This window comes from Capra hircus, chromosome 29, assembly GCF_001704415.2.
Source record: "Capra hircus breed San Clemente chromosome 29, ASM170441v1, whole genome shotgun sequence".
NCBI lineage: Eukaryota > Metazoa > Chordata > Mammalia > Artiodactyla > Bovidae > Capra > Capra hircus.
Genome location: NC_030836.1, coordinates 7,692,494 through 7,707,549, shown reverse-complemented (window position 1 = coordinate 7,707,549; position 15,056 = coordinate 7,692,494). Strand labels below are relative to the sequence as shown.

Here is a 15,056-nt window from a genome sequence, read left to right as displayed (position 1 = left end):
TTTTGTACATTTTTGTTTTTTGGTTTTTTTTTGAATTTCAGTGTTTTTGTTTCTAAAACTCATTTGTGGTTTAGGGATTACAAATCCCAGTTATTGTCAACAAAATGTCAAGAAGTAGAAGTCTGGTACATAGACAGTCTTGGCCAGTGCTTGGGAAACTTTTTAAGTCGTGGTAAATCGTAGAAAGTATATCCACTGCAAGCTCTCATGATTATTTTTAAGGTAATTCTTTGAAAACTGAGGTTTTAGGACTTAGTTTTGAAAATGGCTACGATATAAACTTAAAATTTTTAGTGTCGTTCTGATTCTGTGACAGTGAAGTTTATGCCTGTCAGACTTCAGAATTTGGTTATAAATCAGACTTTCCTCCCAATTTTCTCCAGGGTTTCATCAGAATGTTCAGCGTGGGATACTTGATCCAGTGCTGCCTCCGAATACCCTCTGCATTTAGACATCTATTTACACAGCCATCCCGGCTACTCTCTCTCTTCTACAATAAAGAAAACTTCCAGCTCGGAGCTTTTCTGGGCTCTTTTGTTAGCATATACAAGGTAAGGCTTTTAACAAATAGCATCGCATCACCAACGCAGTGGACACGGTTCGAGTAAGCTCCGGGAGTTGGTGATGGACAGGGAGGCCTGGGGTGCTGTAGTCCCTGGGATCGGAAAGAGTTGGACTCGACTGAGCGACTGAACTGAACTGATTGTTAAAATGAGATAACAGCCTTAACTCATCTGTCAGTTTTCTTAACACTTCTTTCTGTAGTATTCATAAATATCACCAGATATACACAATACATTGGGTATAGAAGTTGGGGACATTTTGTCTTTTAAAGCTTGAAAGTCTGGATATAGTTATATTTATTCATAATATTAAAGACTTTTCAAAAACTTCTTTTTTTTCCAATAATGTAATCACTGAGAAATTATGAACTTCCTACTATTTCTAACATCAAAAATGATGTTAATACACCTGGCCTATGTGTTTTTCTTAATAACTTACTACCTGAGTATTAATTTAAACATTTTCAGACCCTTCTAGCTGATATCAACCCTTGATAGAACCAGTAACTTATATAAATAATGAGTTATTTTCCATCTCCCTCCCACTCACTTGTTCTACTACAGTCTCTCAAATAAACAAAATTAATGTTCTTCCACCTCTTTCTACATGTTCCTGTAAATGTACCCACACATATATAATAAGCACACACCTGAACATCATCTGTGACACAGTACTCTGCAGTTTGAAGTAATGGCCTTTTGTTTATCGGGAATCACTGATATGTAAATTATATTACTGACATATTTTATGAAACATCTAAAATTTATATTCTAAATTTAAATGGTAAAGTGTGTTAACTGAGGTTGAGCTGTCTGCATACACGTGCACACACACAAGTATAGACACAGTTGTTAAAAAGAAACTGCTGTGAAAAATTGAATTCTGGAATTATTTTGTATAAGATGGTTATGTATCATTTTATATTAAAGTTTGCCTGTAAAAGGTAAATATGCTGCTGCTAAGTCACTTCAGTTGTGTCCGACTTTGTGCGACCCCATAGACGGCAGCCCACCAGGCTCCCCTGTCCCTGGGGTTCTCCAGGCAAGAACACTGGAGTGGGTTGCCATTTCCTTCTCCAATGCATGCATGCATGCTAAGCCACTTCGGTCGTGTCCAACTCTGTGTGACCCTACGGCGAGCACCCCTCGAGGCTGCTCCGTCCACAGGATTCTCTAGGCAAGAATACTGGAGTGGGTTGCCATGTCCTTCTCCAAGAAAAGGTAAATGTGGAGAAAGTATTTAGACATGAAAAGGAAAAAGTGACAAACTGTAAACTATCGTTAATTAATCACTTGCTTACTAACACTGAAGACATTTTCTCCAGGCAACAATAACGGAGTGGGTAGCCTCCTCCGGGGATCTTCCTGACTCAGGGATCAAACCCAGGGCTCCCGCACTGCAGGTGGATTCTTCACCTCTGAGCCACCAGGGGAGCCCCAAACTATAGTTAATTAATCACTCGTTATGAAACGTAACTAACATTGAAAACATTTTCAGTATGATTTGACTAGGAAACACTACTTTTATCTTTAATATACAGTAACTAATAGAACAGAATATTGGTGATTATATGTTTTTATTCAGATTCTTTTTCATTTCTTGTGTCATCGTGTTTGTATTTATTCTTAAGATAAACTCTTAAATGTTTATATGTGAATTATCTCTGACATTGTTAGCCTCGGTTGGTTATTCTCCATCATCTAACATGTCTGAGAGCATAGGTTGGTTGGTTGGTTTTCATTTAGCTACTATTTATTTGCTTAGGTAATATAAATTAATGGTATTAAACTAAATACAATGCAACTGGGTCAGAAAATCTATTATAAAAAATATTGATACAGCATATTTCTAAGTCATATGAGATGTTTGAAAATTTTATCACTTTTTTGCATCTCCATAAAAATGTAGTTAAGGGAAGGAGAGGGAAACAAACCTTATTCCTTCTGTGTCTTCTTCATGGACTGGCCCTTTTTCCATTTTGTAATGTCCCTCTTTATCTCCGGTAATATTCTTGCTCTGAAGTCTACTGTCTGTTACTAATACAGCTACTTCAGCTTTCTTTCAATTATTTTTGATGGTATATTTTCCTTTCCCTTTAATCTTTCCATGACCTCAGTTTTGTTTCTTTTAGACCACATGTAGTTGATTCTTACTTTTATATCCAATTTGATAACTTCTGTCTTTTAATTGGAATCTTTAGATTTAATGCATTTATTGATATGGTTGAATTTATATCTACTTCCTTATTAGTTATTTTTTATTGTTTCTTTTTTTGTTTCCATTTTTGTCTCCTGGATTTTTGGGGCATTATGTATTTTAAATTTATTTTAGGTTTTTGTATTTTTTTATATTCTGTCTTCACTATTGACTTATTGTTTATGCCTCTTTTTAAATTCAATGATTTCATTAACATTTATAATAAGCATTTTTAATTTATTGGTCAATATTTTCAAATAATATTGATACCACTTTAGTATAGTTTAAGAATCTTACCACACCTTTGAATTCTCTTTTCCCATCCTTTGTGCAATTCATTTATTATTTTATATGTTATAAATCCCACAATGCATTGTTGCTATTTTTGTTTTGGACCAGGAGTCAGAAAACTTTTTCTGTAAAAGGCCAAATGCTTTGTGAAGCATTTGGTCTCACTCACAGCTGGTCAGCTCTGCTCTTACAGTGTAAAAGCAGTCATAGACAATATATAAATGAATGACCATGGCTGTATTCCAGTAAAACTTAATCACACTGTATTAGAGTATCATATAATTGTCATGCATCACAAAATATTTTTTATTTACTTTTATCCCTTGAGATATGCAAAAACATTCTTAGCTTATGAGCCATATAAAAATAGATGGCAGGCTAGATTTGGCTAGTGGATCGTAGTTTTCTGACCACTGCTTTAGAGAGCTGATTCATTTTTATAGCAATTCTAGGTGAAAAAGGGCTTCCCAGGTGGCACTAGTGCCAAAGAACCCACCTGCCAACCTAGGAGACATAAGAGATGCAAGTTTGATCCCTGGGTAGGGAAGACCCCCTGGAAGAGAGCACAGCAGCCCAGTCCAGTATTCTTGCCTGAAGAATCCCTGGACAGAGGAGCCTGGCAGATTACAGTCCATGGGGTCTCAAAGAGTCAGACACGACTGAAGCGACTTAGCACAGCACAAGATAAGAAAAACATGTCTTCTATTAATAAACTAATGAGTTGACCTTCATTTTACCATTTCCAGAGCTCGTTTCTTTTTTTAACCTAATTTTTTTCGTGATATCTTGTACCTTATTTAATTTAAATAAGATCACCAATTTGCCTCCAAGGCCAGCTGATGACTCACCCATTACAGATGTTATGTGCAGTGTTTCTCTTAGAACTGAAACAACTGAAGGAATTGTATTTTCTTGTTGACACAGGGTACTAGTTGCTTCCTGCGCTGGGTCAGAAATCTGGATGACGAACTGCATGCCATTATAGCTGGTAAAATAATATAATATATATATTAATATAACATATATAAAATATAGATGATATACATATATTATCCCATCAATCAGTGATAGGAGTGAAGCAGAAATGGTTTTCAGATTCATCTGATTTCCTTGTATCTTCCTTTTTCTAATAGAATCTCCATCAAGGCACTAGTATTAATATTTTATACTTGTGAAATTGAACATACCAAGGCCCTCTTGCCATCTGATGTTTTGAGTTGGCAACATAATGACTTGGGTTTCTGTCCTGTGACAGGCCAGAAATTCTAGGGAATGTGTCACAAAAGAACATAAAATATTAATGTGACTAATTTCTTTAAAGTATTTTGATTTTACCACTGGCAGCTGACATGTTTTTAAATAATTTTTTAAGGAACTCAAGTAATTTTATAAACATAAAAACTAAACATTTTCTGTCAGCTCAATATATTTTATTACTTAAGCTGACTAGATGATTTTTCAGATATTTATTAGTAATGTCCCTGCTATTAGTATTGCAGACCTCTCACCACCTTGCTTTTCCATTTAAAGATTGAAAGCAATGGAGAGAAGTGTGGTGACAGCACTAAGTATAATTTGAGCTCTTAGGACAATAAATGAATGAATATTTCCACTTAAAATGAGAAATGATACCAGTAGCCTTTAAAAATTGTTATATTTGGTAAAACCACTGCTGTTTTTCAAGTTTAATTTAAACTGTGAGGTTTCTTATGTTATCAGAACTATGGTTCTTAATTCTGAAGGTCAATTTTTAAGTTTAGAAAAATATGATAAATAAGAATTCACCCCATTTTCATATCAGTACTTGTACTGTTGTCCTCGATTTTGTTATAGCAAAAGGCAGTGCTAAATCCATGCTTTCCTATTTAAGTGAATTAAACGTTTCCGAGTGATGTAATAACAAAGAAGTCCTTTTGAGTTCTGATCGGTTTTGCCTTATTTATTGTTTCAGGATTTTTGGCAGGAGTATCAATGATGTTTTATAAAAGCACAACAATTTCCATGTATTTAGCTTCCAAATTGGTAGAGGTAAGCAAACATTTTTATGCATGTATAGCCAAACGATATAGAGCCTTTTAGCTACTTCAGCAATAATATATATCCCAGTTTCAAAAGCAAATTCTAATCTTATGAAAGTGAATCTTTATGAATCTTATGAATCTTTACAAAGCCAGTTTTCCTATTTCTCCTTTTTTCCTCTGTGTCATTTTCAAATATGCACAAGCATAGGAAGAATAACGTGATAACCCTCCTGTGCCCATCATATAGCTTCAACAGTTAGCAGCATTTGGCCTGTGTCCTCTCATCTATATTGCTGCAAATCCCCAGGCACCAAATTATTTTAAAACAAATCCCAGACATCAAGTCACTCCATTCAGAAACAACTCAGGAGAAAGAGTCCTTGAAAAATAAAACTAAAGGATAAAGACTCCTAAAAAAACAAACAAATCAACAGTGCCATCAGGGTATAAACAAAATGCATATCATACATTTTAGGAGTCTGCTAATTCTTTAATATTATCTTTATCCAATTAGAATTTATACTTTCAATATTACCTCACACATGTCTTTTGCAGTCTCTTTGTTTTAATTGAAGTTAGTTTTATGTTAAAATGCTGTATTACTGTATAATGAATATTAAGTAAAAATCACCTGCGTAGGTAACTTTTTTCTTTGAAAAAGTTATTTTATGTTCTTTATTTCATAGACCACTCATATCTTCTTAAACCTCCCTCCAACCTATTGAAACATTATTCTGACTTGGTCATCTTTCCACTTTTATTATTAGTTTCACTTTAGCATTCCCACAATCCAGAAAACCCATCTCCATGAATTATCCCATTTTCTAGCCTGTAGACTTGCTGGAAATTCCTCATAAATATCATGCATTTTCACCCTATTTGTTACGCCTCCTTTTCCTCTCTTACTTAGTTGTTGATCCTAGACCTCTTAGAAGATTGCACTATTATAAGTGTGGTCAGCAGACTAACGTTGGTCCATGAACTGCACATTACCAGTTCATGACAGAAAAAGGATAGAAATCGAGAGGAAGCTTTTGGAAACTTTAATAGCACTTTAATAGAGTAATTTGTTTTTTTAATGTAATAGTAAAAATTTAGTTCAACTTTGTGTTTAAATTTTTTTCCAATAATTCATTGTTATTGTATTATAAAAGCATCAGGCCATGACAATTAGAAATTTGTTTTTAAGAAGTGGTTTTTATGTTTGAGAAACACTAGTCAATGTAGTCATTTCTGAAATTCTCTTTGGTCCTTTGTCCTAGACAGAGTAGTTGCTCTTTCCTCTGGGGAGCCAACATATAATATATATTACATATTAATATATACACATACATATATGCATGATAGACATAAACATACATACATACCCATGTGATGGTCTGCAATCTAATCTATATAGATATCTTGATTAGAGTGTGTTAGTATTTGTTATGCACTAACCAGGTTTACTCCAGTACATATTTAATGAAAGAATAAATGAAGGAAAAGTAAGAAGTCAGGAAACACCTGGAGTAACAGGCAAATTTGGCCTTGGAGTACAGAATGAAGCAGGGCAAAGGCGAATAGAGTTTTGCCAAGAGAATGCACTGGTCATAGCAAACACCCTCTTCCCACAACACAAGAGAAGATTCTACACATGGACATCACCAGATGGTCAACACCAAAATCAGATTGATTATATTCTTTGCAGCCAAAGATGGAGAAGCTCTATACAGTTAGCAAAAATAAGATTGGGAGCTGACTGAGGCTCAGATCATGAACTCCTTATTGCCAAATTCAGACTTAAATTGAAGAAAGTAGGGAAAACTACTAGATCATTCAGATATGACCTAAATTAAATCCCTTACAATTATATAGTGGAAGTGACAGATTCAAGGGATTAGATCTGATAGACAGAGTGTCTGATGAACTTTGGGAAGAGGTTCAGGACATTATACAGGAGACAGGGATCAAGACCATCCCCAAGAAAAAGAAATGCAAAAAAGCAAAATGGCTGTCTGAGGAGTGTGAAAAATAAATAGCTTATAAATAGCTGTGAAAAGAAGGAAAGTGAAAAGCAAAGGAGAAAAGCAAAAATATGCCCATTTGAATGCAGAGTTCCAAAGAATAACAAGGAGAGATAAAAAAGCCTTCCTCAGTGATCAGTGCAAAGAAATAGAGGAAAAACTAGAATGGAAAAAACTAGAGATCTTTCTAGACAAAGATGGGCACAATAAAGGACAGAAATGGTATGGACCTAACGGAAACAGAAGATATTAAGAAGAGGTGGCAAGAATACACAGAAGAACTATACAAAAAAGATCTTCACAACCCAAATAATCACTATCGTATGGTCACTCACCTGGAGCCAGACGTCCTGTAATGCGAAGTCAAGTGGTCCTTAGGAAGCATCGTCACGAACAAAGCTAGTGGAGATGATGGAATTCCAGTTGAGCTATTTCAAATCCTAAAAGATGATGCTGTGAAAGTGCTGCAGTCAATATGCCAGCAAATTAGGAAAATTCAGCAGTGGCCACAGGACTGAAAAAGGTCAGTTTTCATTCCAGTCCCAAAGAAAGGCAATGCCAAAGAATGTTCAAACTACCACACAATTGCACTCGTCTCACATGCTAGTAAAGTAATGCTCAAAATTCTCCAGCCATACTTCAACAGTACCTGAACTTGAAGTACGTGAACTTCCAGATGTTCAAGCTGGTTTTAGAAAACACAGAGGAACCAGAGATCAAGTTCCTAACATCTGTTGGATTATCCAAAAAGCAAGAGAGTTCCAGAAAAATATATGTTTCTACTTTATTGACTATGCCAAAGACTTTGAGTGTGTGGATCACCACAAACTATGGAAAATTCTGAAAGAGATGGGAATACCAGACCATGACCTGCCTCTTGAGAAACCTATATGCAGGTCAGGAAGCAACAGTTAGAACTGAACATGGAAGAGCAGACTGGTTCCAGATTGGGAAAGGAGTACGTCAGGGCTGTATATTGTCACCCTGCTTATTTAACTTCTATGCAGAGTACATCATGAGAAACGCTGGGCTGGAAGAAGCACAAGCTGGAATCAAGATTGCTGGGAGAAATATCAATAACCTCAGATATGCAGATGACACCACCCTTATGGCAGAAAGCGAAGAAGGACTAAAGAACTTTTTGATGAAAGTGAAAGACGAGAGTAAAAAAGTTGGCTTAAAACTCAACATTTAGAAAACTAAGATCATGGCATCCGGTCCCATTACTTCATGGCAAATAGATGGGGAAACAGTAGAAACAGTGTCAGACTTTATTTTTGGGGGCTCCAAAATCACTGCAGATGGTGACTGCAGCCATGAAATTAAAAGACACTTGCTCCTTGGAAGGAAAGTTATGACCAACCTAGACAGCTTATTAAAAAGCAGAGACATTACTTTGCCAACAAAGGTCCGTCTAGTCAAGGCTACAGTTTTTCCAGTAGTCATATGTGGATGTGAGAGTTGGACTATAAAGAAAGCTGAGTGCAGAAGAATTGATGCTTATGAGCTGTGGTGTTGGAGAAGACTCTTGAGAGTCCCTTGAACTGCAAGGAGATCCAGCCAGTCCATCCTAAAGGAAATTGGTCCTGAATATTCATTGGAAGGACAGATGTTGAAGCTGAAACTCCCAATACCTTGGCCACCTGATGCGAAGAACTGACATTGGAAAAGACCCTGATTTGGGGAAAGATTGAGGGCAGGAGGAGAAGGGGGCAACAGAGGATAAGATGGTTGGATGCCATCACCGACTCAATGGACATGAGTTTGGGTAAACTCCAGGGGTTGGTGATGGACAGGGAGGCCTGGTGTGCTGCAATCCATGGGGTCACAAAGAGTCAGACACAACTGAGCGACTAAACTGAACTAAATGAATAGATCTCACAGAGAAGGGAAGACTTGGACATTGTACAGAAAACACTGAAGAATAAATGACAAGAAAGAGGTAGAAGTAAGGTGCTGTTGAATTTCACAGAAACGTATTAGTACTGGCATCTGGGGCCTGGGGTGAGGGGCTGAGGGAAAGGAAACAGCTGACACTGAACACTGTCCGGGAAGATACACCTGTAATTTGAGCTCTGGAAGGAGTGTTAGGAATTTGGAAGGTAGAAAAAATAGTTGTAGATGAGGAACGTATTGCTCCACTTTGTTGTTAATGCTATTTAAAGTTGTTTTCCTTATAAGTCTCCCGTTACGCTTGTTTTGCAGACAATGTATTTCAAAGGCATTGAAGCAGGAAAGGTACCCTATTTTCCCCATGCAGACACTATCATCTATTCCATCTCTACAGCAATTTGCTTCCAGGCAGTAAGTATCGCTTTTTGAAATGAGAAATAGAATTATTTCTGTTTCTAGTGTGTACTAAGCCAATGAGGGGGAAAGAAAGGCCTGGAAGCATTTCCATTTTTTACATTGTATGCTTTTTTGTCTTATTAGCAAGATAGCTTACAAGTATCCAATCATTAAACATGTTAACTTAGTGGGCCAGGTCATGTTTTATGATCACAACCATTTTTAGGTTTCAATGGAGTACAGCTTTTTAGGAAAATTATCACTCCAGTATTTTGGCTAGAATGCCCTCATTTAATTTTACTTCTGGAAAAACAGATCCCATGGACATAAATAAGAATAATTGCATTTCCTCAACATTACTCAAGCAGTGAGGACAGGGGTAGAATCTAGTTTAATAAAAGCATGGTCCAGTCTCTTCAAGTTCTGTAATCACCATTATTGACGTTAATGATCTTAGGACTTCTGCAGAGTTTGGGGACAGCTTTTATTTGCACTTTCTCACGATAATCCTGCCAGGTTGGTAAACTCATTATGATTAGTGAAGTGCCAGCTATCTAATGGATATCTCGTGAATACTTCCTAATAATAATGACTGTTAACTCAATCATTATTTCATGTACAATATTGGTATTTGAAGGCATATTTACAAAGATTCCAGAAAGTCAACTTACACTTTTTTCTCACTGTCGGGTTTTTTTTTTTTACACAATGAGTGGTAAAAATAGAAATAAAAGTTTTCTATTGCCTAAGACAGATAATATTGCTATTTACTAAAAAAAGTCTCAAATTGAATAATTTTAGGCTGTCATGGAAGTTCAGACCTTACGACCATCTTACTGGAAGTTCCTTTTAAGACTCACCAAGGGCAGGTAAGATATCTATGAGATATTTTAACTGATCATAAAAAAAAAGCAATTACCACAAAAAAGATTTTGAATCTTTTTGTCTGCTTGAGGGAGGTAAGGTAGCTATCTAGGTGTAAAACAAATTTGAACTAAAATTTAATAAGAATAACATGGGATGTTTCTTTTTGTTTAAAAATACTAAACAGATTCATTAGAAATCCTATCTAAACAATAGACTGATTTCCACTTGGGAAAAATAATGGAAAATAATCATATTCTTTTACCTGATTTTTGTAAGCATATTTTTCTTTGCCTTTACTGTCATGTTCTTTATTGGTGCTGGTATTTGCATTTCCTGATTATAATCTAATTCTGTGAGAGGCAACTTAGCCTGATATACATACTGTGAGTTGGGGAGTTGAACAAACCTGGGTTTGACTCCAGCTCTGGTACCCTTCACTGTGTCACTGGCTGGGAAAGTTGTTTACCCTCGTGAGCCTCAAGTTTCCTTCTCTCTACAGTGAAGGAATAATACATACTTTACATGGTTGTGGGAAAACCGATGTTTGTGGCAGCCCTTAGCACTTAGTAGGCACTCAGTAAATAGCAGCTGCCATTAACATTGCTGTCATTAATAGTAATAGTAGCAAACAGTTGTATAGTGCTGACTATGTCCCAGAAGTGGTTTTAAGATACACACATTAACACATACAACACACATATATATACATATGTGTTTAATCCTTTAAATAGCTCTGTGAGATAGGTACTAGGTACTGTTAATATCTTGGCATTACCTGTGGGGAGACTGAGATGCACGCAGAGTTTAAGCACTTGCAGAATCACAAAGCTGGTAAAGGATGGCGCTCGGGTTGAGCCAGGCAGTCTGGCTGCAGAATTCTTTCTCTTAGCCATGACACTGTGTAGTATTATTATTATTTAATCATTTTAAATCTACATTATTCATCTATATTGTTATCATTTGATCATTTATTTCTTTGTCGTTTATGTTTCTTTGCACATCAGTGAGTTTAACCCGTTGATTATTTTGGAAGGGAACTTAGCATTGGAAAGGAGCTAAAAGTCACATTTATTGGTTCTTGGAACCATGACACTGGCCAATGACTCAAAGCTAATTTCACCCTGGTGTCTTCCCCAGAGAAGAAGAGCTTGTAATCAGGCACAGAGATGCAGGTCTGTCCTGCACATGAGCTGAATATGTGTCTTTTAAAAATTTCTTATCTCTTAGGTTAGGTGATGGATAAAGTGAGGGCATGTTTTTACTCTGTTGTGTGTATTAGAAACTTGAAAACCTATAAGCCGTTTCCTCTTCAGTCATTAAATATTTGCACATTTGAATGTATTTTCTGTTGATTGTGAGACATTAACATTTCAGTTATGGGAGGAATTACCTTTAATACCTTTGCTTGTCAGTAAATGTCAGCTCATTCATTATATATGTGGCTACTTATAATTCTATTCATCCATTAATCAAGAAAACCACAATGAACCTACTTTTCTGTTTGACACAGTCTAGAGGAAAGAGCTCTGGAAGGGTTTGAAATGATGCTGGTAATCTCTGGGGTTTCAGGTTTGGGGACCAGCATCTTTTCAGAGGAAACTCGAGACAGTGCATCTTGAGGAAGAGTAGCAAAATGACTCTCGAATCCGCCATTGAGTCCCTTGCCGTGTCAGCTCCTCTGTCTTCCCATCCCATGAAAGATGAACGAAGTGAATCATCTTCTTTTACAACGTCGTTAAGTACTCACTCCCTGCGTCCTCTGTTTTATAGGTTTGCTGTCATGAACCGGAAAGTCCTTGATGTTTTTGGTACCGGTGCGTCTAAAAACTTCCCGGACTTCATCCCTAGGTTGGATCCAAGATACACAGTTGTAACGCCAGAGATGCCCATCGAGTTTTCTTGAAGATTACTGTAACTTATTAATGTGACTTAATGTTTCATTATTTTGTCCTGGAGAGTTAATTATGCTGAACACAAAGAAGAGGGCCCGAGCTTGAACTTCAGTGTTATTTCAATGAGGGATGCTCTTTTTTGTTTGATTTTCTTACCAATCAGAAATTCAGAAGCTTTTTAGGAAAGTGTTGCTTAATAATTAAGCTCCCTCTATAGCCAGAATCTCATTCTGGGTCACTGTAGTGGTTGAAATTATGATATATTATCGATTAAATTATGTCCACAAGCAATATTAAATAATCTATGTAGAAATGTAGTAACAAATAAGAGTATACTTAAAATGACTTTAAAAGATGTTTTAGTTCATTCCAATATAATTCTTGGTGGAAACTAAGAATATAGCTGTATTTTAAGATACAAAAGGATCACGGGTACATGGATTTGATCTGTATTTTTTTTTTAACTTTTGAATTAGTCATGAAATGTTATGGGTATGGAGTAACTCTTCACAGACAATGCTGCTTTATTTCGTATAGAGCAATTTAATTGGAGAAAGTGGCCATTCTTGCTTCAGGGATGCAAAGACGGGTCTCACACTGTTTGGACAAAGGCTGTGGCATCCGTGGTTTCCTTCTTCGTATCTCCCCACGATCCGCTTAGCTGGGCTCTTTGGCACCCCAGTGACCCTTACGTATTAATGGCCGGTTAGAATCAGCTGGAAACTGACAAATCTGATACAGGTGAAATGTCTGTTTTAGTTTCTTATGGAAACATTACACTTGAATATTTAAAAGCAAATGAAGTTATTTTTAAACCTCCTCCTATAGGTTCATTATGTTTGTTTTCATTTACAAGGACTGGATTCATCATAGCTAAGTTTGTATGCCATTGTCGATTTAGAAGGGATCAAATTCTATGGAACAAAAGTAGTTTGGGCAGGTTTGGCAGTTTGTTCCCTCAGCTGTTTCACTTGTTTGACAACTAAAAACATTCTAAAAATCCAGTGGTTGTGAAGAAATACATTTCATTACTAATTGGATGCGGATTCTCTAGCCTGTTTTCAAGAACTCATTGTCAACATTTTTACTCCTTAGAGCAAGGAAGTGACAAAATGTGGTCACTGCTGATTGTGAGTCAGTGCAGGACAGTTTTGATTGAAATACCATCACTCTTTAGAGTTTTTCAGGGACAAGTTATTCTTTTCTAAGCTAATACAAGGCTGAAGTGGTGGTGAAATCTACAATTAATGTAACATATAGGGATAATGGTATATTTTTTTAAGTATAATTTTATTGCTGAAAAGTCTTAGGCTGTTGTAAATTAATTATGTTCTATAGAATTCTGTTCTAAATTCTATACAGTGGAACTTGTGTTGCAACAAGAATCATAACCCAAACTTTAAATGCTTAATCCTCCGTATTCAATTTCATCAAGCCTTGTATGCTTCTGTTTGCATGTAATCCTCGTCTGGTTGTTATGGCAGATTGAAACCCAACAAAAAAGACAGGCTCTGGTACCATAGAATCAGAAAGAAGCCATTTCAATTAGGCCAAAATTTTATTATGATTAACTTTTTAGGATGACTTGTCTGGTAGGCAGCATGGGTAAAGGATCCTTTTGGCTTCAGAATTCCAAATTGATTAGTAAATTCAGCTTTAAGTTTCTGTTTCCTGGAATCAAAATGATTGCTCCTGTGTTTACCTTTAAAAACGAAGTATCACAGCGGTGAAGAAAGCACTGCTACTTGCGTCTTATCCTCTCCATTCAGAAATTACGCTTATAGTATTTTTCCTGTCCAGTTAGACAGAAAACTTTTTAATCCATAAGTTGTTTTCATTCACAGTAAAAAAAAAAAAAAAAAAAAAAACTATGAAATTGAAAGACAAATTCTACTGAAATATGATGAGATTGTTTAGTAAAATTTTACTGGTCAAAAGGTACATTTCTATGATCTATCTTTTTTAACACAAGCTATAGTCATGTTTTATTTTATATAAAATGAAATAGCCGTCATAAAGCAGAGTATAATAATGAATGTATAGCTGAAGTGAACAGTTAACTAGTTTGCAATGATGAATAGAGAAGTACAATTTTATTTTCTTGGGACAGACTGCAAAGTACAGTTGTTCGAGCAGACACAAAGAAACGATGTGTTCCTGAAGACAATCAAAATGAATGTCTTTCTACCTCTGACTAACCAAGTATTGATTGATACCTTGGCATCATAAATAAAGTCGGATAGATGTCTCCATTCCACAATACGTTTTTTAGTCCAATTTCTATGCTGAAGAAGTCCTATCTATGGTAAGTTTCCTTCTACTAGACCTGAGTATATCAGACACTTAATATGCCCTCTTAGTATTTGCTACATCTTTATATAGACTGCAAAACAGAGCATTGGGGTACTTAATAGGATTATGAGTGTTTCCTGTATTAATTAGCTATTTCCTGAATTAATAAAATCTTAGCATTAGTACCAACCAAGTAAAAAGAAAAGACAAGTTGCAGGATAACAAATTATCTCAAATCTGTCAGATTCTTACCCATTTTTCATCCATAGTTTAGTTCACTTGATTACCCATCTCTGAAAGAAAACCATGATTCAATTGTCTTTTTTAAAAACAAATTCTATGATTTTCCCTATAACCTTTTCAGTGACCTATAAGCATTGTTATCACTCAGCTGATGACTAGTATATTTTCTGCTCTCATTTGTTCTTTCAGTTCAGTTCAGTTCAGTCGCTCAGTCGTGTCTGACTCTTTGCAACCCCATGAATCGCAGCACGCCAGGCCTCCCTGTCCATCACCAACTCTCGGAGTTCACTCAGACTCACGTCCATCGAGTCCGTGATGCCATCCAGCCATCTCATCCTCTGTCGTCCCCTTCTCTTCCTGCCCCCAATCCCTCCCAGCATCAGAGTCTTTTCCAA

General features: G+C 36.2%; 1 protein-coding gene across 1 annotated transcript in view; it reads left to right on the top strand.

Annotated features, from left to right (window-relative positions):
• The window catches only part of TMEM135 (transmembrane protein 135), a 270,034-nt gene extending 255,646 nt beyond the window's left edge, over positions 1–14,388 (top strand). Inside the window, exons 10-15 of the mRNA XM_005699432.3 lie at positions 384–551; positions 3,976–4,039; positions 5,003–5,079; positions 9,284–9,382; positions 10,169–10,236; positions 12,005–14,388. Coding sequence (XP_005699489.2) covers positions 384–551; positions 3,976–4,039; positions 5,003–5,079; positions 9,284–9,382; positions 10,169–10,236; positions 12,005–12,137 — 609 coding nt within the window. The 3' untranslated portion in view covers positions 12,138–14,388. The remainder of the gene's footprint in view (positions 1–383; positions 552–3,975; positions 4,040–5,002; positions 5,080–9,283; positions 9,383–10,168; positions 10,237–12,004) is intronic.